Source organism: Salvia miltiorrhiza, chromosome 2 (genome assembly GCF_028751815.1).
Source record: "Salvia miltiorrhiza cultivar Shanhuang (shh) chromosome 2, IMPLAD_Smil_shh, whole genome shotgun sequence".
Taxonomy (NCBI): domain Eukaryota; kingdom Viridiplantae; phylum Streptophyta; class Magnoliopsida; order Lamiales; family Lamiaceae; genus Salvia; species Salvia miltiorrhiza.
This window is the reverse complement of record NC_080388.1, coordinates 60,768,557-60,791,796: the sequence shown is the minus strand read 5'-3', so window position 1 is coordinate 60,791,796 and position 23,240 is coordinate 60,768,557. Positions and strand designations below refer to the sequence as shown.

At 42.1% G+C, this 23,240-nt stretch overlaps 1 protein-coding gene across 2 annotated transcripts; it reads left to right on the top strand.

Annotated features, from left to right (window-relative positions):
* Positions 1–18,271: 18,271 nt before the first annotated feature.
* LOC131010817 (prefoldin subunit 2-like) lies at positions 18,272–20,746 on the top strand. 2 transcript variants are annotated; one of them, XM_057938478.1, is made up of 2 exons: positions 18,272–18,621; positions 20,150–20,746. In XM_057938478.1, the coding sequence occupies exon 2, from the start codon at positions 20,159–20,161 to the stop codon at positions 20,594–20,596; it is 438 nt and encodes a 145-aa protein (XP_057794461.1). In that variant the 5' UTR covers positions 18,272–18,621; positions 20,150–20,158; the 3' UTR covers positions 20,597–20,746. The 2 variants fall into 2 exon arrangements, with proteins under 2 accessions (XP_057794461.1, XP_057794462.1); XM_057938479.1 differs by having other exon boundaries at positions 18,276–18,621; positions 20,143–20,746.
* The last annotated feature ends 2,494 nt before the right edge of the window (positions 20,747–23,240 follow it).

Below are 23,240 nucleotides of genomic sequence, written 5' to 3'. Positions count from 1 at the left end.
TTAGAGTGAATGAAGAGAGCTTCACATTTTCAATCCACAAGGCTCTCAAGTACAAGGAGGAAGAAGAAAAGAGGGTTGGTGAATGCAAGATGATGCAAGTGATAGAGTCTTGCATCAACATGGAGGAGTACCACATCTACAACAATCCAATGGACACTTGCCTCCTAAACCCTCTATTCTCTTTTGTTGATAATGATGAGTTTAATGCTTCTAACTTATTTATTGAGGCTAATGAAATGAATTTTGTGCAGAAAATTTCACAAGGAGAGGCATGTTTCTTGGACTTGAGAAATGGAGAGCCGAAAGATGAAGGAGTGGAGAAGAAGACTCCCAGCTTGGAGTTAAAACCTCTCCCCGAACACTTGAAATACGCCTTCCTTGGTGAGGATGAGGCGTATCCGGTAATTGTATCATCCTACCTTTCTCCTCATGAGCTTGATCAATTGCTAAATGTTTTGAGGAAGTATAGGTCCGCTATAGGATGGTCAATTTCCGATTTAAAAGGGATTAGCCCATCCATTTGCATGCATAGGATTTTGATGGAAGATGATTTTAAACCTAGGAGGCAAGGCCAAAGACGGTTAAACCCTATTATGCAAGAAGTAGTAAGAAAAGAAGTTCTCAAATTGCTAGATGCGGGAATTATTTTTGCTATTTCGGATAGTGAGTGGGTTAGTCCCACTCAAGTTGTTGCTAAAAAGGGGGGGATAACCGTCATAAAAGATGAGCATAATGAGCTAATTGCAACTAGGTTAGTAAATGGATGGAGGATGTGTATTGACTATAGGATGTTGAACACAGCTACTCGAAAAGATCACTTTCCTCTTCCTTTTATTGACCAAATGCTTGATAGGTTGGCGGGGTATGAATTTTATTGTTTTCTTGATGGGTACTCCGGGTATAATCAAATCATGATTGCCCCGGAGGACCAAGAAAAGACCGCTTTCACTTGTCCTTATGGCATTTTTGCTTATAGACGCATTCCATTTGGTCTTTGCAATGCCCCCGCTACTTTTCAACGATGCATGATGGCCATTTTCCATGATTTAATTGAAAATGTAATGGAAGTTTTTATGGATGACTTTTCTATCTTTGGCAATTCTTTTGATCATTGTCTCCATAATCTATCTATTGTGTTGCAAAGGTGTGAGGAAACTAACCTTGTATTGAATTGGGAAAAATGTCATTTTATGGTTAGGGATGGAATTGTGCTTGGACACAAGGTCTCCAAAGCCGGATTGGAGGTGGATCGAGCAAAGATAGTGGCCATTGAGAAGCTTCCACCACCATCCAATGAGAAAGCCGTGAGAAGCTTCCTTGGACATGCCGGGTTTTATCGAAGATTCATCCAAGATTTCTCAAAGATCACCAAACCCTTATGTCACCTTCTTGAAAAAGATGCAAAGTTCAACTTTGATGAAGATTGTTTGGTGGCCTTTGAGAAACTCAAAAAGGCTTTAGCGAGTGCTCCCATCTTGATCACACCGGATTGGTCACAACCGTTTGAGCTCATGTGTGACGCAAGCGACATCGCCGTCGGGGCCGTGTTGGGGCAAAAGAAAGACAAGCTATTTAGAGTCATCTACTACGCTAGTAGGACTCTAGATAAGGCTCAATCAAACTACACCGTCACTGAAAAGGAACTTTTGGCGGTTGTGTATGCCTTCGACAAATTCCGCTCCTACCTCATTGGCACAAAATCTATTGTTCACACCGACCATGCGGCCATCCGGTATTTATTTGAGAAGAAAGATGCCAAGCCGAGGTTGATAAGGTGGATCCTCCTCCTTCAAGAGTTTAATATTGAAATCCGAGATAGGAGAGGATGTGAAAATGTTGTGGCGGATCACCTTTCAAGACTTGAGAATCCCGTGGAAGGGGAAAATGCCGATGTGCCCATCAATGAGAATTTTCCCGATGAGCAAATCTTGCAAGTCAAGACCCACACCCCATGGTATGCGGACTACGTCAACTATCTTGCATCCGACATTCATCCACCACCCGAGTTGAATCGTTACCAAAGAAAAAAATTCTTTCATGATGTGAAATTCTTCTTATGGGATGAGCCGTTCTTGTATCGACGATGTGCCGACACCATCATCCGGCGGTGTGTACCCGAAGAGGAATGGGGAGCTATTATGAGGGAGTGTCATTCTTCCCCTAGTGGAGGGCACTTTGGCACCAACCGAACCGCTTTTAAGGTGCTTCAAAGTGGCTTCTATTGGCCAACTATTTTCAAGGATTGCCACTCATTTATTTTGAGTTGTGATCAATGCCAAAGAATGGGAGGAATATCAAAGAAGCACGAGATGCCCCTTAACAATGTGATTGAAGTTGAGCTCTTTGACGTATGGGGCATAGACTTTATGGGCCCATTCCCAATGTCTTTCGGCTTCCAATACATTTTGTTGGCCGTGGAGTATGTTTCAAGATGGGTGGAAGCAATTCCTACTCAAACCAATGACTCCAAAGTTGTGATCAAGTTCCTTCAAAAGAATATTTTGACAAGGCATGGAATTCCAAGGGCCTTGATAAGCGATGGAGGATCCCACTTTTGCAACAAGTGGATGGAAGGACTTCTCAAAAAGTACGGGGTGAAGCATAGAGTGACAACGGCTTATCATCCCCAAGCCAATGGTCAAACCGAGTTGGCAAACCGGGAGATTAAACAAGTGCTAGAGAAGACGGTGAATGGGAGCCGGAAGGATTGGTCTCTCTTGCTTGATGACGCACTTTGGGCATATCGAACGGCGTACAAGACACCGCTTGGCATGTCACCATACCAACTTGTATACGGGAAGTCATGTCATCTCCCCGTAGAGTTAGAGCACAGGGCATATTGGGCGGTCAAGAAGCTCAATTTTGATTTCAAGAAGGCCGGCCAAGCTAGAGTCTTTCAACTCAATGAGTTGGATGAATTTCGAAGTGAGGCATTTGCAAGCTCAAGCCTCTACAAAGAGAGGACCAAGAGGTTTCATGATAGGATGATCCACAAACGGGAATTTGCACCCGGGGATGAGGTCCTTCTCTTCAATTCCCGCCTTTCACTCTTTCCGGGAAAGCTCAAGTCCAAATGGTCGGGCCCATTCCTCATCAACAAGGTCTCCCCCAATGGAGCTATTGAATTGAAGGGCAACGATGGACGCACTTTTGTGGTGAATGGCCAACGCATTAAGGCATACTTTCGAGCCGAGCCACGAGAGAAAGTGTCCGTCATCATTCTCGCCGAACCAAAGACATGACACCATCATGAAGACGTCGAGCTCACGACGTTAAACTAAGCGCTAGTTGGGAGGCACCCCAACAAGGTATCTTTAATTTTTGCAAGTTCAATAAACACACATATACATAGGTATTATATATTCATCTATGTATATATTTTTATATGTGTGTGATTTCTTTTGTTTGTGAGTTTAATTTCCTTTATCTTAAAAAAAAAAAAAAAAAAAAAAATTGAGAGAAAAACGCATAAAAATTGAATTTTTCAGAGGTGAGGACTCCCAGGGAGCCCGCGGTCACCACCCGCGGCCGCGGGGTGGGACCGCGGGCGAAACGCGCAATCCAGGGATGTCCCGCGGTCACCACCCGCGGCCGCGGGCGGGACCGCGGGCCTCCTGGCCACGCGTTGACCTGCTTTGACTCGGGTTTCTAACCCCTTTTTCACCCTTTTTTCCCTCACTTTTCACTCTCTACTCACACACCCACGAAAATTGCTTCATTCTCCTCTCTACTTTCACCTCCAAATCCAACTACAAGGTATGTTTACTTGCTCTCATTCCTTCATTTTTACATTCTAAGCATGATTTAGAAGATTTTTACCGATTATTTTGTGATATTTTGCATTCTACATGTTTATATGCAATTAGGGCTCAAAATTAGGATTTTTCCTACATTGTGCTACATTGTTGAATTGATGATTTTAATTGCTTCTATGCATGTCTAGGATGATGGGTCTTTCATTTAATTGCAATTTAATCGGTGAATTTATGCTTAATTGACATTATTGCTTAAGAATTTGCTTGTGTTGGGTGTAGATAAATGTCTAAGTTTGGGGGGGAGTTTTTGGTGATTGTGGGCTTGATTTTGATGCTATGTGTTGTTGTGAGATGCATTGTGATGGTGTGATAAATTTATGTGCTTTTAGAATAAGAATTCGCCCGTTTCCCGGGCTAATTTGCTTTGTTAAGTTGTTTTCTAGTATCTTGTTGTTGTCGTTTGTTGTGTCAAATAAAGACTCACACTTGGTTTTGTAGGCACATTTTGCTATGGCACCACGTGTAACAAAGGGCAAAGGAAAGGGGAAGGCCAGTACCTCCCGTGCCGATGAGGTGACTATCACTCGGCACACTCCTCAATTCTATGGGATTCGACTTCCTACTCCGGACTCCCGCGAACGTTGGGAGCAACTTTGTGCCATTCCTCACCGGCAATGCCGGTATATTTGCTCGGAAACTATCGAGGCCATGGGAATAGCCGAAGACATTTGGTCTTTGGCGGATAGAGGCGGATGGCGGCGAGTAATCACTGGGGGATGGTTAGCATACCGAGGGCTCACTCTTGAGTTCCTCTCCACATTCCAGCTCATCAAGTCCAACGGAGCTCCATCAAGAATCTCTTTCCAACTCGGGAATGAGCCCCGAGAGTTAACTATTGATGAGTTGGACGAGATTTTGGATTGCCCCCAAGGAGGAGCATACGCCGGTGGGTTAGAGTTCAATCCCACCCGTATGTGGGAACGATGTCACTTTCGAGGCGTGGAGGAGATTGCAGGCTATGACTCCCGGCGATCAAAGGCAGCGTCATTGCGCAACCCGGTTATCCGCCTTACCCAACGGGCCTTCGGGTTCACTTTCCTTGGTCGGGAGAATGTGGGCTTTTGTCGGTCGAATGAGCTCTTACTCATTCAAGGCGCCCTCACCAACATCTCCTTATCTCTTGGGTGTCTTTTGGCCGACCAATTCGAATCTCAAGCTCACACAAGAGGGGGCAAAATATGCATTGGAGGCATGATCACCCTATAGCGACACATCTTGGGGTGGCTATTCAAGAAGACCCCATCTCCCGTGACATCCTCCTCGACCGACGTTGCCTAGTGCAACAACACTTTCTCGCCTCTGGGAGACAGCTTTTGTGGATCCTCAAGGGCGACAACGGCAATGTGTACTTCCCATTGCCCAATCCGGCCCTTACCACCATCATGGGCCCCGGGGAGGCCGCTAACCTAGGCATGCGTCAGCCCGCCCACTTTGCCGCCACCATTGCTCACCTCCAAGACGCACATGCACAACAACACGCCCCCGAGGGCGAGGAGGAAGAGCAAGCATTTGAACCAGGTGGTGAGATACCTCAACCACCCCCGGCGTATCCAGGAGGGGGTGTCGGATTTGAGGATAGGATGATGGGCCGCTTTGACTACTTCCAAGCCGCAAACATGGCCCGCTTTGATGCAATCCAAGAAGAGCAAAGAAGGCAATATGAAGCCTTTTTGCAATACCAACAGGATGAGCGGCGCCGCTACGAAGAGCACATGCGCCACTTCCATGCCTTCCATGGCCCCTTCCCGCCACCGTAGTCGTGCCCGTACCATTGTGAGTCCGAGCCAACTTATCCTTCTCTTTTCCTCCAACCTTATTTCCACTTTGTGTGAAATAAGTTTGGGGGGGAGGGGGAAGATGGATTAGTTGTCTCGTTTATCTTGTGTTTTTGCATGTTTTATTTTTGTTATGTTTTGAATAATTGAAAGACTTTTTGATGTTTTGATTTTTGTTGGGATAATTGTAACAAATTTTGTGAGGATGATTTGTTTGTTATTGGGCTTATGATATGATTGTGTTTTTGAAAAGAAATTGTTATGTATCACTTGTTGATTTTGCATGAAGAGTTTGAACTTGTGATGATGAGCTAAATGTTGTACCTCCAAGAACTTGAAAAAGAAATGAGCTTGTGAGAATTGAGCCTTCGATTGTCATACATTTACAATCTCATTTTGTTCTTGAGTGTAAATCATTTGAGCATGTGTGTTGATCTCTAGAACTTGCCATGAGTCCTCTCTTGAAAATAAAAGTAGATGTGTTGTTAATATTGAAGTGATTTAAGGCCATCTTTGTTAGCCACTTAACTCAAATTGTGTCCAAATTCTCATATGATCCTAGTTTACCCCTTTTGTGCCTTGTAGCCTTTCTTTGAATAACCAATAATAAAGGGGTAGAACCTAGAGTGTTGGTGGTTGCTTTGATGAAGAAAAGTTTGGGAAATGATTGAAAGTGCTTATCAAGCTTTGATTAAGTGAAAATCACTAGTCCCCTATGAGCTCAAAAAGAAAAAGAAATGAAAATGAATGTGAATAAAAGAGCATAAAGGGGAGTGATTTGCCTTTTGAATCATGGCCATGATAGATATCACTAAGGATGAAATGCAGGGATTGTGGTTTATGTTTGATAAGAGAAATAGTGAAGTCGATTTGTTCATTATGATTATTTGATCGTGGGATGAGTCACTTTGCCTAAAAATTACTCACCTTACCAAAGAACCCTCATTACAACCCAATGAAAGCCCTTTTTGATCTTTATTTATAACACATTGAAGTATAAAGAGTTAGGATAAATGGCAAGCTTATGGTAGATTGCATGCATTGTTTCAAGTTGAGTGCAAACACGTCCATTCTAAACACTTGAGAGTTGAGTGCACCATTGAAACATCCACCTTTGTGAGGATTCAAGCTTGGAGGCTCTAATGTTGAACTCTTTGACACTTGTGATTTCTTGAAATGCACATCTACTTGTGATACTCATTTGAAAAAAATTGTTGAAGCCTTTGAAATGACACCAATTCATGCTTACATGTTTGTTTACTTTTATTTCTCTTCTCTTCGTCGTTTGGGGACAAACAACACTTTAAGTTTGGGGGGTTGACAAACATGGTTTTCGTACCTCAATTCCACATGTTTTGTTGTCATTTCCCTTCATGTTTTGCTTGTGAATGCTTGTTTGTGCCCGAATATTTAGTATTTATGAAGTTTTGATTGCTTGGTATAGTTTTTGAGTATTTTCAGGGCAAATCAAGAGTTGATTGGAGAATTGTGAGAGCATAGGATTGAAGTACGTCTCGAGAGGAATCCATGAGCGTGAACGGCGCCCGAATCGGAGCTCGGACGAGGGAGAACGGGGCCGACAAAGTCAGCCGCGCACAGAGGCCGCGGCCGCGGTCACGCGTCGTGGGGAATGTATCGCCCGCGGTCACCACCCGCGGCCGCGGGGTGGGACCGCGGGCTAAGTGCTCAAGTCCAGGGGTGTACCGCGGTCACCACCCGCGGCCGCGGTCTGGGACCGCGGGTCCCCCCCACGGTCACCACCCGCGGCCGCGGGGTGGGACCGCGGGTTCCCTGCGTTTTGCCCACGTTTGAGCACCACGGGCGCGGGCCATGACCGCGGGAAAAGAGCGGAGTCGCGTTTTTCAGCCCTTAAACCCCATTTTCCCCCTTTTTCTCTCATTATTTCTTCTTCTTCTTCATCACTCATCTTCCCCAACACTCCACACACAAAACCCTAGCCTCCTTTAACACACCCATCTACCATTGAAGACCATTGAAGAGAAGAGAAGGAAGAAGAAGCTCATAAATAGGATTTGTCATTTCTTACTCTCTCTTTCATTATGTACACCTTTAACTTTGATTTATTGTGTTTGAACATGTTAGGCTAAATTTCTCTTTGATTTGGGGATTAGGCTAGATGATTATTGTAATGGATTGATTTTTTATGCTCAATATAAATCTTGTTTGTTCATTTGCACATTATCTTTTCAAACCCTTGATTTATTTCTTGTATGGATTGTTGGCCACATTCTATGCATTTCTAATTTGCACTTTGAATCGGGAGAGGATAATTGCAATAGATAAGGTGTTTGAAACATATCAATTCGATAACCGGGAGGTTGAGAGTTGGGTGAGAGTATGTCGATCTTTGTGTGCTTTTGGGAGTTATAGGTTAGAAGTTGACCGGGGACGGCAACTATGACCCGTAATCTACCGTTTTAGTCGTCCGGGAGGGGGCTAGAACTAGTTGGGAGATCACTCTAGATAATTAGGTTCGTCAAGATTAGTATTGAGTTATAATTGAAGTCCTTTGCTTAATCATCGATGCCTAGTCCCTAAATCGCCTTAATCATCTTATTTATCCACTTTGCTTATTTGATTTTTATTTGTCTTTGCACTTGTTAAGTAATTAGTAGATAATCAACCCAATCACTCCATCGTTTAGTCTAAATAGCTATAGCATAATGACTTAGGATAATCACTAGATTGAACTACTAATCCTTGTGGGATACGACCTTGCTTCCATATATTACAACTACCCGTATACTTGCGGCGTGGTGAAAATATTAGCGAACAGCGTGCTCTTGGTGTGACTGCTCGGGCTGTGCCTCCGCCGGAGTTCATCAATTTCTATTGGTGGCCTCTGGTGAATGATTGGATTAAGGTGAACACTAATGGGTCGGCGGCCGGAGCTTTGGGTAATATAGCTGCTGGCGGTGTTTTGGGAGATAATCGGTGCTGGGTCAGAGGCTATTTCCATATCAAAGGTGGCACTGGTTATGCCTTTGAGGTTGATCTCTTAGCTGTGATTACTACGATTGCTATTGCTCATTCGCGTGGTTGGTGATGTCTTTAGATTGAGGCTGACTCTACTTATGTGGTTCATCTTCTTGAGAGTCGCTCTTTTGATGTTCCCTGGAGATTTAGGGCTTACTGGAAAGGCACTTTGATCAGACTTCAGGACATTGATATTATGGTGTCTCATATTTATCGGGAAGGTAACTCAGTTGCAGATATCATGGCAAATCCTGATAGAACGGAAGGATGGTGGCCTCATGCTATCGAGGAGATTACTAATGTTGTGGCTGCCGACATGAGCACTCACAGCTTTGTGCGCTGATTGCGATGATTTTTCACTTTGATGGCTACGGTTTTGGCTCGCAGCTTGTTAGGTTGTTTTGGTTGGGATCTTTGGGAGTGTGTTATGGAGCGTCTCTTGGACTCTTTTTCAGCCTTTTGGTGCGCTAGAGGCTGGGGCCTGAGAGGTCGGGCTCCTTGGTGGCTCGGCGATGTGCATAAGCTCTCTGCTTTTGTTGACTGGAGTCGAGCGTTTTTCTGCTGCTTGGCTATTCTTGGTCCCTCCGTTGTTCAGCTGGACTGTTCGTTTTTTTGGTTTGGTTACTCTTTTTTGTTTTCCCTGGCGGCTTACTTGGTTCACTCCGGGGTGATGGTTAGGCCGAAGCTCTGGGAGTGCGCCAGTGTGCTGTTGGGTTTTTGGGATGACTCGATGCAGGCAATGGTTAGTCCGGAGCTTGCATCTTTGTCATCCCATTTGGTTGTTATCTTCGGTTTCCCATTTTTGTATCTAGACGAGCACTCTTTTTTTTCTTTAAGGTTTTTCCCTTTGAGTTTTCCTTATAAAGATTTTAATGAGGTTTGACCCTTAGTTTGCTTCTTTTTGTGTTTTTAAGGGTTTTAGGTTCTTTTTTCCTCTTCATTTTTATATTGCCCCTATTTCATCATAATACATTAAAAAAATATGCTAACAAGCTCGGTGAGGGTGCACTATTTTATAGTGATTTGTTATATTAGTTTGTTATTTTTGTCTCATTTCCTTTAATTAATTTTTAATGTTGAATTTGAGTTAATTCTCAAGTTAAAATAAAATTGTGAATTACTATTAATAATGAAAATTAGTTTATTATTTTAGAATATGAAACAATTTATTTTGAAAATGCATAGAGGTGGGTCTTTATATGCTTTCAATGTATTTGTTGAATTAATGAAATTCGAACAACTATTTATTATTAAATGACTGAGTTCTAATCGTAAGTCCATTAAAATTTCACTTGGACATAAAAATGAATTGTACGAAATGCTGCAATTTTTTGGCTCAATACTTTCGAATGCCATACTTCAACAGATTCAACCCTCCTAATAACAAATTGCGGCTGAAAAGTGATGAAAAACAAATCCATTTGAGAAGCTATAAGAATTTATGTAAACGGAAAAACAAAGGAGGCTTGGATTTCGCGACTTATCTCTCTTTAGCAAAGCTGACTTAATGAAACAGGCATGGTTCACGCCACATCACTTCTTCCTAAGTCAAAGGCGAAGTACTATCTGCATGTATATATTTCTCATAATTGGAGCTTTGCTTGGAGAAGCATTTTAGGTGGTTTGAGCGTGCTCAAAGAAGTTATACGGTAAGGGGGAGATGATGAGAATTGGTTTGGATTGAATGTAGATGCTGGGAAGCTCAAGTTGGGTTGAATTTTCAAAATTTGTTGGTCTCTCGTCTCATTCACAATTCACACTCACACTGATTTCATTGGCAATTCACAAGAAATGGGATCTTGTCAGGCTTTCAAAGGTTTCTTCAAAACAGGATATAAGGGGATCCCTCTTGATGCTGGCAAACCAAAAGATTCATTTTATAATTTTTGTATTGGTTCATTTTATAACTCTTTTTTCAAAGTAAAATTTTTGATAATATTTAATATTTATATTTATATTTATTTCTTTAAACATATCGTTTAATTTTGATGTTTGTTTTAATAAAGGAAGAGATACGCTGATAAGGATAAAATTTTACCGTTGAATTGTGGTTTCGCATAGATGCATAGAAATTATCTGTAGGCTCCAGAATCCGCTCTCCACTCAAGGCCGCTGCTCCCGACTCTAGCTCTCCACACAGGAGTCGACTCCGCCCCTCCACGCAGCGCCGCTGCTCTAGATCGTGAGTGGTGCGCCGCTGCTCTCGACTCCGCCCCTCCACACAGCGCCGCTGCTCTCGACTCCGCTCTCCACTCAAGACCGGACTGGTGCGCTCCTCCACTCCGCTCCAGACGACACGGCGTCCGATCGTGAGCTGAGCGCCGCTGCTCTCGGCTTCACTCTCCACTCACGGCCGGACTGGTGCGCTCCCCACCGCAGCCTCCAGCCGTTTGACGTCGATCGACCACTGTGCGCCTGCTGCACCTCGACCCCCTGCTGGTCTGGTGCGGCTTCGCCGGACCACAGCGGCGGACCCAGCAGTCCATCGAGAACAACGACGCGGCGTCTGGACGTCCTCCGCAGCCTCCGTCAATCCTCCGGAACGGATGATGCGGTTCTCGTCCTCTCTCCCCGATCGAAAACCCTTGTAAGCTTGAAAAGTCTTTTATTTTTTGTTGAGGTGCATCGTTTATTCAGTTTGTTTTCCTTCTTCTTTTTTTTCGTTGTTTGTTTGGCTCGATTTTGCTCGATCTGGTTCATTCATCGTGCTCTATTCGGATAAATCGAGCATTTGCTGTTTTTAATTTTCGTGTTTGAATTCTGCTGTCGCCCAAGTAAGATTTCCTTTGGATGACATGAGCAACCCTACCCCGCCTGCTTCCATGACTTTAGATTTTCCTCCAATCTCCAACAACTTTGTAAGGCCTTTGCCTGCTTCTTCCGGTAAGAACCAAACTCGGCCCTCGGAGGTTCCCTCGGAGGTTCCCTCGAGTTCCACTCTCAAACCCGCTTTTGAGAACAGCAAGAGTCATTCCGAAGCTCTTGTCAAATCGACGCTGCATGGAATATCTAGCCCTAGCACTGAGGCGAAAAGGAACAAACTCTCTTTTGCGCGAACGGTCCAGCGATCAGTCCCCAAACCAGCAGATGTTTTCGCCCAGGACTACAACGCTCTTCACCCTGTAAACATTGGCAACAAATCTATTCTTCGGATTCCAGAATCCCTGTATCAAAGTAAACTCAAGGAGTTTGAGTTCGCTATTCACGCCAGGCTTTTGCTGAATAAGGGAGACGCCCCCAGATTTGCTTCTGACATTAAACAAGAACTCATGGCTTTATGGAAAACCTCGGATGCCATCCGTGTGGTGCCACTTGGAAAAGGTTTCTTTTCGATAATTTTCGCGAATGAATATGAGCTTGCTACGGCAAAATCTAGGGCTACTTGGAAATTGAGCAAAGGTATTATTCGAATCAGGGAATGGGTTCCGGATTTTGACCCATACAAAGAATCATCTGCTCTCTCCCAAGTCTGGCTAAGAATCTATTATCTTCCTCACGAATACTGGCATCCGGAAGTGATTATCGGCATCGCCAGATTTGTCGGTCTTCCTATTAAACTTGATGGTTTTGCGTTCTCTGGGCAAGTGGGTCACTTTGCTCGTGTTCTTGTTGACATGGATGTCTCTAAGCCTATTCCCAAAACTCTCACGGTGGATAAGGGGACGCGCTCGTTCGAGGTTGAATTCGTATATGAAAATTTGCCGCATTTTTGTGGCTTTTGCAGACTTGCAGGTCATAACATTGCTCAATGCCGCCGCAAGAAACAACAGGACAACAACACTGACATCACGAATCCCACAAGCTCGGATCAACCTTCTCTCAAAACCATTCACAACAAAACTATGGGGAAAGAATGGCAGAAAAATAAAGAGATTCCTATCGGTAATTCTTTCGATGCTTTATCTCAAGAACCTTCCGGAGATGAGGACGTCAACCAGGAGCCTCTTATTGAGAAGGAGAGGACTTCCATTATCAGCGCTTCGGAGCATATTAATCACACTCCCGCTGAGGAGTTTCGTCAGACAGATGGGGCACAGAATTTGCCCCAGAGTAAAGAAGGTTTGTCCGGACCTGATTTGCTTGCAGCTGCGTGCAGACCCGTTCCTTATTCGAACACCGTACCACTTATAATATCCGAAGATGATACTAATAACAAGAGCACTGAGATGGGTACTTTTACTGACAAGGAGGTGGCCTTGGGTAACATGATGAAAGTGCAGATTTTAGAAACCTCATTAACTCAAAATCAAAAGGCTGATAGTGCTAGTGAAAGGCAAGAACAAGAGACAAACTGTCGAACAGTTGGTGCCATTAGTCGTACTACAAATGAGATGATTGAAGCCGTACCACTCAAACGGGGGCGGGGTAGGCCGCCTAAGCAAACTGTCGAACAGTTAGTGCGCACGGCTACTCCGACTATAAAAGATCGTCTTCGGCACAATCAGGCCGATACTATTGGGGATCAGGTAGGACAACTTCAGGGGACCACGACAGAGTTTAACTCTTTGGTTAAGGAAGCGGTGGATAAAGGCGTCCAAATTTCAGAGTTTCTTATCTCTCAAACTTCTTCTGCTGCTGGTAAAAGTATGGACGCCGCTTCTTCACGGAAATGGGGTGATTTGGTGGATGATGATTACGATCCTCAAGAGGAGGACGAAAATATCCACCTTTCTCAATGAATATTCTCTCTTGGAATATTCGTGGTATGACGGACACAGCACGTAATTTGCTTCACAATTACTGTCATGTTCATCATCCTATTATTCTAGGCATTATTGAGCCTAAGACTAACTTTCTTCATATTCCGGCCTCCTTCTGGAACTCTATCAATTTGACTCCTTTCCATCAAAATGATCGCGCCCCTCATGCTTCCAACATCTGGATTCTCATCGCCAACGGGGTTACCTGCTCGTTGATTATGTCCACGGAGCAGATGGTTATTTTTGACATCTTGTTTTCTAGCTATTCTTTCAGAGTGGCTATTGTTCACGGAAGTTGTAATTATATCACTCGCAGGATTCTTTGGGATGATATCTCTTCTTGTATGGTCCCTCAAATGGTTATTCTTGGGGACTTTAATGCTGTGCTTGGAGCTCATGAGCGGCGTGGACGCCGGTTTCCCAGCCGTGTTTCATGTAGAGATTTTCAAGCTTTCATTGATCGTCATACTCTCATTCAAGCTCCCACCTCTGGGCCTTTTTTTACTTGGACAGACAGGCGTAAATTTCCTATGACTACTGAGTCTGTCCTGGACCGCACTCTTTTCTCAGAGGATTTTGCTGCGCAATGGCACTCTACTGAGAGCCGGGTTTTGCCTCGTCTTGGCTCTGACCATGCTCATATTTTGTTTAAATGTTCCACTCCTCCTAATACCTCTGGCGCCCGTCCTTTTCGTTTCCTGAACATGTGGAGTTCTCACTCTGATTTTATTCCAATGGTTCAGCGTTCTTGGGCTCCTGTTGTTGATTCGAACTGCCCCATGGTGCGTATGATGCACAAGTTGAAACGTTTGAGGAAGGAGCTCAAAATTTGGAATAAATCCACTTTTGGGAACTTCAACACTTCGCTTGAGGAGCTCTATAATAAGCTCTCTTCTCTTCAGGCAAATATCGATAATGTTGGCTATTCTGAGGCGCTCTTTGATCAAGAAGTTGAGCTTGAAGCCTCTATCTCGGTCATGCTCTCTCGGCAAGAGGACCTACTTCGCCAGAAAAGTAGAATTCGATGGCTCCAGGATGGAGATCGAAATACTCAGTTTTATCATAACATGGTGAGAATGAAGCGCGCTAGCCATACTATCAAGCATCTTGAGATTAACGACGTCCTGGTTGAAGATCATAACATTTTGGCGTCTCATGTGGAAAACTTTTATAAATCTCTTTTTGCGGCGAATTTCAATCCTGGGGGCGATCTTTCGTGGATTAGTAATTATATCACCAGTAGCCTCAATTTGGATCAGAAATCGGCTTTGGTTACTTGTCCGACTGTGACAGAGATCAAAGCGGTGGTCTTTGCTATGGACAAAGATAGCGCTCCCGGCCCGGATGGCTTTGGAGGTACTTTCTATCGTTCCGCTTGGGAAATTATTGAGCATGATTTCACTTCCGCAATCAGAAGATTCTTCACTCATCATTATCTCCCTTCGGGTCTCAATTCCAATACTCTGAGCCTTCTTCCCAAGAAAGTTAATGCCAAGGTTATATCTGATTATCGGCCCATCGTTCTTGGCAATTTCTTTTACAAAGTTATTGCCAAGATTCTGGCAATCCGGTTGAATGCTACTGCCGCCAACATCGTCTCCAAAAATCAATTTGGGTTTATTTTGGGACGTTCTATTCATGAGTGTATCACTCTTGCCTCAGAAGGGGCGAACTGCATGGAGAGGTCTTTACACGGCAAAAACATGGCTCTTAAAGTCGACATTCATAAGGCCTTTGATACGCTTAGATGGGATTTTCTTCTGTTCGTGCTTCAACAGTTTGGCTTCCCCAATATTTTTTGCTCTTGGATCAAAACTATTCTCAGCTCGGCTCGCATCTCTATTCGGTTCAACGGTGCTCTCTATGGATATTTCGAATGCGGTCGGGGAGTAAGACAAGGAGATCCTTTGTCTCCCATTCTTTTTGCCTTGGCGGAAGATGTTCTTAGCCGTATTTTTCTGGATGCTGGTAATCGGGGTTTAATTGACGGCATGTGTTTCTCGAGATCTTTGAGATTCCCTTCTCATCTGCTTTACGCTGATGATGTGCTCCTGTTCTGTCAGGCCTCCAAGCGTAATTGCATTATGATTGACTCGATTATTCAGCTCTATGCCACGGTCTCTGGTCAATATTGCAACAAGCAAAAGTCTACTCTTTACTTCGGAAAAGGGGTGTCTCCTGGGCGACGCTCTCGGCTTCAACGGATTTTGGACTTCAACATTGGCTCCATGCCTTTCACTTACTTGGGAGTGCCTATTTTCTCGGGTCGAGCTTCTGCTGCTAAACTTCGACCTATCTATGATCGGATTCTTGCTCATTTCCCTAGGTGGCAAGGTGGTCAACTTTCTATGGCGGGCAGGATCTGCTTAGTTTCTTCTGTTATCAACAGTGCTGCGGTACATAGCATGCTTGTTTATAAATGGCCAGCGAAACTTCTGCATGCTCTTGACAGAGCTTGTAGATCGTTCATCTGGACTGGGAGTACTCTGAAGAAACCTTCTTTTTCTGTGAGTTGGATCAGAGCTCGTGCTCTGAAGGAACATGGCGGCATTGGAGTCAAATATTTCTCTGACATCAATAATAGTTTCATGTTTCGGCTGGGTTGGTATATTATAAACATGAACAGCTTCGGCTATCGACTGCTTCGTCAGAAATATCTCACTCAGACCATGGATTGGGCTTCCCAATGGGCGAGTTCATCGATTTGGACTGGTGTTAGAAGGACGATTCGGGAGATTGTTTCGGATACCTTCTGCACGATTGGTACTGGAGATACAATTTATTTTTGGAGAGATAATTGGCTCGGGTATCGGCTGATCGACAAACTTCATATTCCGGAGTTCATGACAACCTATTTCTCTCAGAAGATTTCAGACTTCTACTTTGATAATAAGTGGCACCTCACTTCTAGTTTTATTCAGTCTTTCCCACGCATTGCTCTCGACATCATATCTACCCCCATTCCTGGATTGGCGGACGACAGATCCTGGATACACTCGGGTTTCGGGAACATTACTGCTACTTCGGCCTTTGGTCACTTACGACCACAGTTCCCTAAGGTCGACTGGGGTTCCTGGATTTGGGCCCCTTTTATCCCCGCTCGGCGATCTCTCTTTGTCTGGCGCACGATTGTTGGCAAGCTCCCTACCTTTGATATGAATCGCCTCCTTGGTTTTCAGGGGCCTAACCGTTGCCCTTTATGCTTGGCAGCGGAAGAGACGATGGATCACGTTCTGTTGAACTGCTCCTTCTCGGCTTCTATTTGGGCGGATGTCCTTCGTTGGTTTTTGATTGAGCAAACTTTGCCGTTGGACGTGGGCAGCATGATTCGCTTCTCTATCCACCAGAAAAATAGCAAACAAGTGGGCAATTTGTGGAAAGTTGGGGTGGTCTCTCTCCTCTGGAGTCTCTGGTCTCACCGCAACAACGTCATACATAAAAATTTAGCACCTTCGCGCCACTTGATTCTCAAGCAGGTCCGGGTTTTTCTTTGTGAATCTGCCAACAATTTCGTCCTTGGCTCTATGGACAACTCGGTTTCCGATCTTCTCATTCTAAAGAATCTTTCCATCGCTGGACAACCAAGGAAGCCTTTCTCCTTTATTTACGTTGCTTGGCACATTCCCCCGCCGTCTTGGATTAAAGTTTACTGATGGCTCGGTCCGTGAAGGGAGGATTCATGCGGGGGGCGTCTTTAGGAATGCCTTCAATGACGTTCTTGGTTGTTATCATTTCTCAGGCGGCCAGGGGGTTGCGTTCGAAGCAGAACTTTTAGCTATTATTATTGCGATTGAATCTGCGCATCGTGCCAAATGGGAGAGAGTTTGGTTTGAGTCGGATTCTACTTACGTGGTTCAGCTTCTTCAGTCGCTCTCTGAGACGGTTCCTTGGAGATTCAAGCCTAGGTGGCAGCTTGCTCTCTCCAAACTCCATACTTTCACGTGGCGCATTTCTCACATTTTTCGTGAGGGCAACAGATCGGCGGATTTTTTGGCTTCTCAAGCTTCGGAGGAGGGTTTTTGGCCTCATGCCATTGCTGGTTTACATGATTTTGTCAAGGAGGATGTTTCTATTCCCTATTTTACTCGTTTCGCTTGATTTTTGGGTCTTCTTTTCTTTTGTTTGGATCGGTTGCGAGCCGGGAGGCCTAAGGGTAATGGTTCGGCCGGAATCCTTGAGACCTCCTAACTCAGCTCTGTCAACCTTGGTCCTTGACGAGTACTCTTTTTCCTCATCTGTTATGAGGTTTTAACGAGGCTCGGCCCTTAGTCTGCAGCCTTGTGCTTTCAAGGGTTTTTGGTTCTCCGTTGTTGTTTCTTTTCTTTTTAATAAAATCTTATTTCAGCATAGAAATTATCTGTAATTCTATATTATGCAAAATAGTAATTGTATTTTTTCTTTCTTATCCTATGTTTCTCAAAAAACACGTTTCATTTTAAAGGCTATCATTTTATTAAAATTTATATAAATAAAGCCCATTAACTCAATTGGTTAGAAGAGAAAAAAGAAAAAGAAAACAAGCTTAACATAAACAAATAAGTCCAAATAATTAATTAACCAAGCCCAAGTTTCAATCAATTATTTTTTTCTCCTGTTTTTTTATTGGGTTAATTGCATCAAATATCATCAACTTTGTTCGAATTCTATTTTCCCCATAATTAAAAAAAAAAACATTTTTTTTATCACAGATTGAATCGTTCATTTTTTCATATAATTTTTAACTCCGGTGACCGAAATATTGACGTGGCGTATATGTGAATTTAAATTTACACATAACATTGATATGGAATATATATTAATTTAAAAATACTCAAATAACAAAATCACACAAAAAAAATCCTAATATCACTTGAATTAGAAAAAAAATCGTGGGAAAAATGAGCAACTAATTCAATCTATGATAAAAAATGAAAATTTTAAAATTATGGAAAAAGTAAAATTCTTGGTGATATTTGATGTAATTAATTCTTTTCTATTTCCTTTTTATTATTTTTTCTATCCAACATCTCGCCGGTTCTCTCTCTAAAGAAAATCAGGATCTCTCTCTCTCTCTCTCTCTCTGCTTCTTGCTCTCGTCGCCTCCCCTCCCCTCCCTTCATAGGATCCGGCATCTCTTCGCCGTCGACCACTACCACGACCACCCTCATCTCTCTATCCAATTTCTCTCTTTTACAACCCCCAGCCCTTGCTCTCTCTCACTTCTCTCGGTCGTCCCGCGAGAAATCGCCGTCACCGCCGCTGCCCTCCTCCTCCGGTCACGCGTGGCCACGCCCCGCCTCCTTTGCCGACTTTGCAGTAGCAGCAGTTTCCAACGTCCAATTTCCGGTATTGCAGGTAAGCCGGCAGGCTAATTGTGTGTTTTAGAAGTTCGATTTTTGAATTTACTTTTTCACTGTAAATTGGGGCAAACTTGTTACTCTTTCTAGAGTAAACTTGCCTTTGATGAATGATGAATGTAGATAGATAGATAGATATGTGGGAACAATAGCACTTTAAATTTAGGTTTATCTTTAGAACTGTTTAAACACAATTAGTATGGAATATTCTGCATTGGTAAAAGATGTGCTCATCATCTTTGAAATTAATCTTTTTCTGAAAAACAAAACGGCGACTTCTTTCAAGCTCAAAGAGGGCAGATATATTTTTTTTTTTTGAGTTGTTTATGAACAATGGTTATTAAACTAGAAACAAAATCCAGCCAACACTTTTGCAAATTACACAACACATATAAGCTCACACTCTATTGTGAAAATTTGAAAATTATTTACACTTGAAATGAAACAATACTTTCAGCTTTTTACTTAAAATTATAAGAGCAAATTCCTGTTCTCTTTATAAGTTTTGACTTCTGTCTATGCTTCTATCTGTTTAATTTGTTCACTTAAAGTCTGATATTTTGACTATTCTATTGTTTATTCGTCCATGTTCAACTTAAATTTAAAGGACTGCTTATAAATGAAATCTAAACTTGAGGATTACCAAAATAGATGCTAGATACTGTCATGGCATAATATTAACATAAAATACTTCAATCTGAGGTAACTCTACTCAGATTGAATTTACTACAGTCTTTGTAAACCCTAAAGTGCTCATCTTACTGACTTGACTACTGTCTGTGATGCTAATAAGCTAATGCATCAACTGCATAGTCAAGTAATTACAAATGACCCTATAGGTTAATATAAACAAACAATAAGATAAGCTTTTCAATATCATTCTCTAAAGAAACATAGACTGCATTATCCACCATCTTTACTCTTTTTCCTTCTTTACCTTCACATTATTTTCTGCATTATCATTATAATCCTCATGTAGCCTCCTTTTCCCTGTTCCAGTACACATGTCTTCTTCATTGAAAATGCCTGACATCTCTTCTTCAATAGTAGGGGTGATGAATTTTGGGTCCCGAATCTGCAATAAATACCACAATTAATAAAGTTCAAAGTAAAATATAATACTTTATTGAATATCCATTTAATAGCTTCCCAACATCATAACCAAAGGAAATGTCATCCAAACTGCGAGTCAAATGGTCGTTTTGGCTTTCAACAATCTGAGCTGTATAGCCATCCACAATCTCTTGGTTGATGCAGATTCTCTGGACAGTGTATCATTTATCATCTGAAGTTCAAACAGACAAAACCTGTCATTAACCTTGTGTGTGGTAAATGTGATATGGCTATCCAGCTTTGAAATGTTATATAGATTTTATGTTTGTATTACTAAATGATTCTCTTTCGCCTTCCCTTGAAAAAGTAATAGCTATACTGTAATTGACGGCTCTATCTTGTTGTCGACGTTGAGAATTCTATGTATGCAAGATGATCCTGTGGAAGATTACTAACATTTCTTTAGTCTTCAGATCAATAGGATGGCCAGGTCTGAAGGTGATATCAAAGAACCGATGAACGAGCAAGCCATTGCAAATATATATGCTTCCATGAGGAATGAAATCAACCAAATCTACTCCAAGATCACTGAGCTGGAAATGGAGGTCAGTGAGCACTCCCTCGTGATCAACGCCATAAAACCACTTGATCAATCAAGGCGATGCTACCGGATGATTGGAGGTGTACTTGTTGAGAGAACAATCAGAGAAGTTCTGCCAGCTGTGCAGAGAAATAAGGAGGGTCTTGAAGAGGTAATTGCTCGGCTCAATGAAGCATCCGAGAAGAAGAAAAAGGATCTAGCCGAATTCGAGGCCAAGTACAAAATCAGAATCCGAAAGGGCGATGGTGAAATGAAGGATGAAAGTAAGAAGGAAGGGAATGCACAGGGCGTCCTCGTTGGCCCTGCAGGTTCTAATTAATAGTAGGTGAAGGTTATATGTTTTTGGATCATCCTTTTTATTTTTATATCTATGGTGGTGCTGCTTGTTAGGAAGCTTGAAGCTTTTCTTGGGTTAGGACATGACAACTTTGAACTGATTCTAGTGATTTGAACTTTTGAGTTGATCAAATTTTCTGGTGTTTTGAACTTTGTGAATGGATCATCATCATGTTCACGGGTTCAGTTTCTCAGAATTACTACACTTTTTTATATTCATGTTTATTTTGGTCAGGTTGTTTCCAAGATTTATCAGTTCATCTTCATCTCAAATAAGTGTTGCATGCTGTAAAAACCAAGAAAGTTTGAAATTTTACTTACCTAGAATGATTGCATGAAAAAACAAAGAATTTGCATTAAGAGTAGTAAAATGAGTTGCTCTACATATTTGTGAAATGACACATTTATTAGAAGACAAGTTTTATTTTCAAATTGGAAATTTATTCAAAGATGGATGGAATATATGTTATTTGATTGACATCGCTCAATCGTAGCATTGGGTTACATTGTGTTTATTCATTGTTCATGGTTTACGAATTTCTTTTTCCAAATAATGAAAATATCGGACATGTTCGAATTTGATGGTAGGAAAAAAATTGAGTATATTAGTTCCATTGCATTTAGTATATAATCCACATCTCATTGCGTTTACTAGGAATTTAAAACTCTAGTCAAATTTAAGTCTTGAATAATACTTCTCATTGCGTTTAGTATATATTCCACCACATCAATTTCTTATTGCTAATGTAAGTGATAAAAACAAATTGTTTGAGAAAATTAAATATGTATATAATAAACAGGAGAGTTCACAAATTCTGGTATAAGTTCAGAAAAGTGGTAAGTATCATATACTCCCTCCGTCCGCCAAAAGTATTCCACAATTACTATATTTGGCGTCCGCAAAAAATATTCCACTTTCCTTTTTAAGCCATGGTCCCACCATCCACCTTTATATTTTATCCTTACAAACACTCTTTATTTACAAAAAACCCACCACAAATTCAATTTTAACCACACATCTCATAAAGTGGTGGGACCCTTTCTCCACTACATCAACATCATCACACATTTTATTAAACTCCGTGCCCGGCCAAAGTGGAATACTTTTGGCGGATGGAGGGAGTACTATATATATATATATATATATATATATATATATAGCCTTATTTTATAAAAACATAAATTATATACCCATAATTTATAATGAACAAGTTATATAGTCATTTTAAAGTTAAAAACTATTACACATTTTGACTATTTTATTTTTTTGTTTAATATTTTAATTCTCTCTCTCTCTCTCTCTCTCTCTCTCTCTCTCAAATGCTCTTTCTTTCTCTAAAGTGACGCTTCTCTTTTGTCTCCACCGGACGACCTATCTTCTGCCTTGCCGGCCTATCTGCATCGACATCCGCCGGCGTAATTTTCTCCCTTGCCTCTGCAAATGCCGTCGCCGCCTGAGGAGCAAGATTTGGTGCCTCCGAAATATGCATCGCCATCCATCCGTCAAAGCAATCTATTCAAATTCGTGATGAAATCCGACAATTTCTTGCGTCGTCAGAGATGGAGAGTCATAGTTCTTTGAGTGGCGGGAAAAGATTGCATGATCTTGACAGTGAAAATGAAGTCTTGAAATGGAAAGAAGTTATTGATCAACTTTGAGATATGATATTGCTGAACGAGTTCATTTAACTCTGCGCACAGTTGCAGTTGAATGACAACGTTCACGAATTTTTGGTTCATCGCCAGAAGGTTTCTTAGTACATGATGGTTGTGGCCATCGAGTGGATAATAAATGTACTCCCTTGCCACTCCCTCCTAGGACAATTTGTATAGGACGAAGGGAGTATTTAATAACATACTGACATACATATTGATGTGTGTGATTTAGTTGTCTAGATTCGAGTTATTTATCGTATGATTTTAATTGATATTGCACAAGTTCGTTGGTATTTTGATGCATGAATTGCATGGAGTTCGGGTGAAGCCGGTGGACGAAGGGAATTTATGAAAGTCGAGTTTTTGAGAAGAATTGAAAAAGAATTGCATGAATTTTGGAGGAGTTTAGAGATTGGGCTTTTTACATAATTGTTCCAATTTTAATTAAAGCTCAAAACTCATGTTTATTTTAATTTGGTTCTTATTATTATTCTAAGGGGCCGAGAAGCTCATGTTGGCTAGGAGACAGCAATTTAGGGATTTTCATCCCATATATATATATTGCTTTAAGAGATGGGAGCCGCACTTTTTGATTACACGTACATTAGACTTAGGGGGGTGTATTCGTTGTGGATTTCCACAGACTTTAAAAAGTCCATGGATTTTAAATTCCATGGAATTCACATAGATTCCAGACGACTTTCAAAGAATTCGTGGTTGGATTTCACCCCGATTTTCACTGATTTTCAAAGAATTTGGGGGATAATTCTAGAATTGAAATCCATGATGCCAACGCCCGTTGAGTCCCAGCACCGCTGGAAACCCAGCGAGCGCTGGATTCCAGCGAATTTTGGCTTTCATCCTTTTCTTTATGAACGCTGGGTTCCAGCGAATTTTGGCTTTCATCCTTTTCTTTATGAATTCAATGCAACAACTATACGCATTACTAATTTTTCTAGACATTTGGTGGC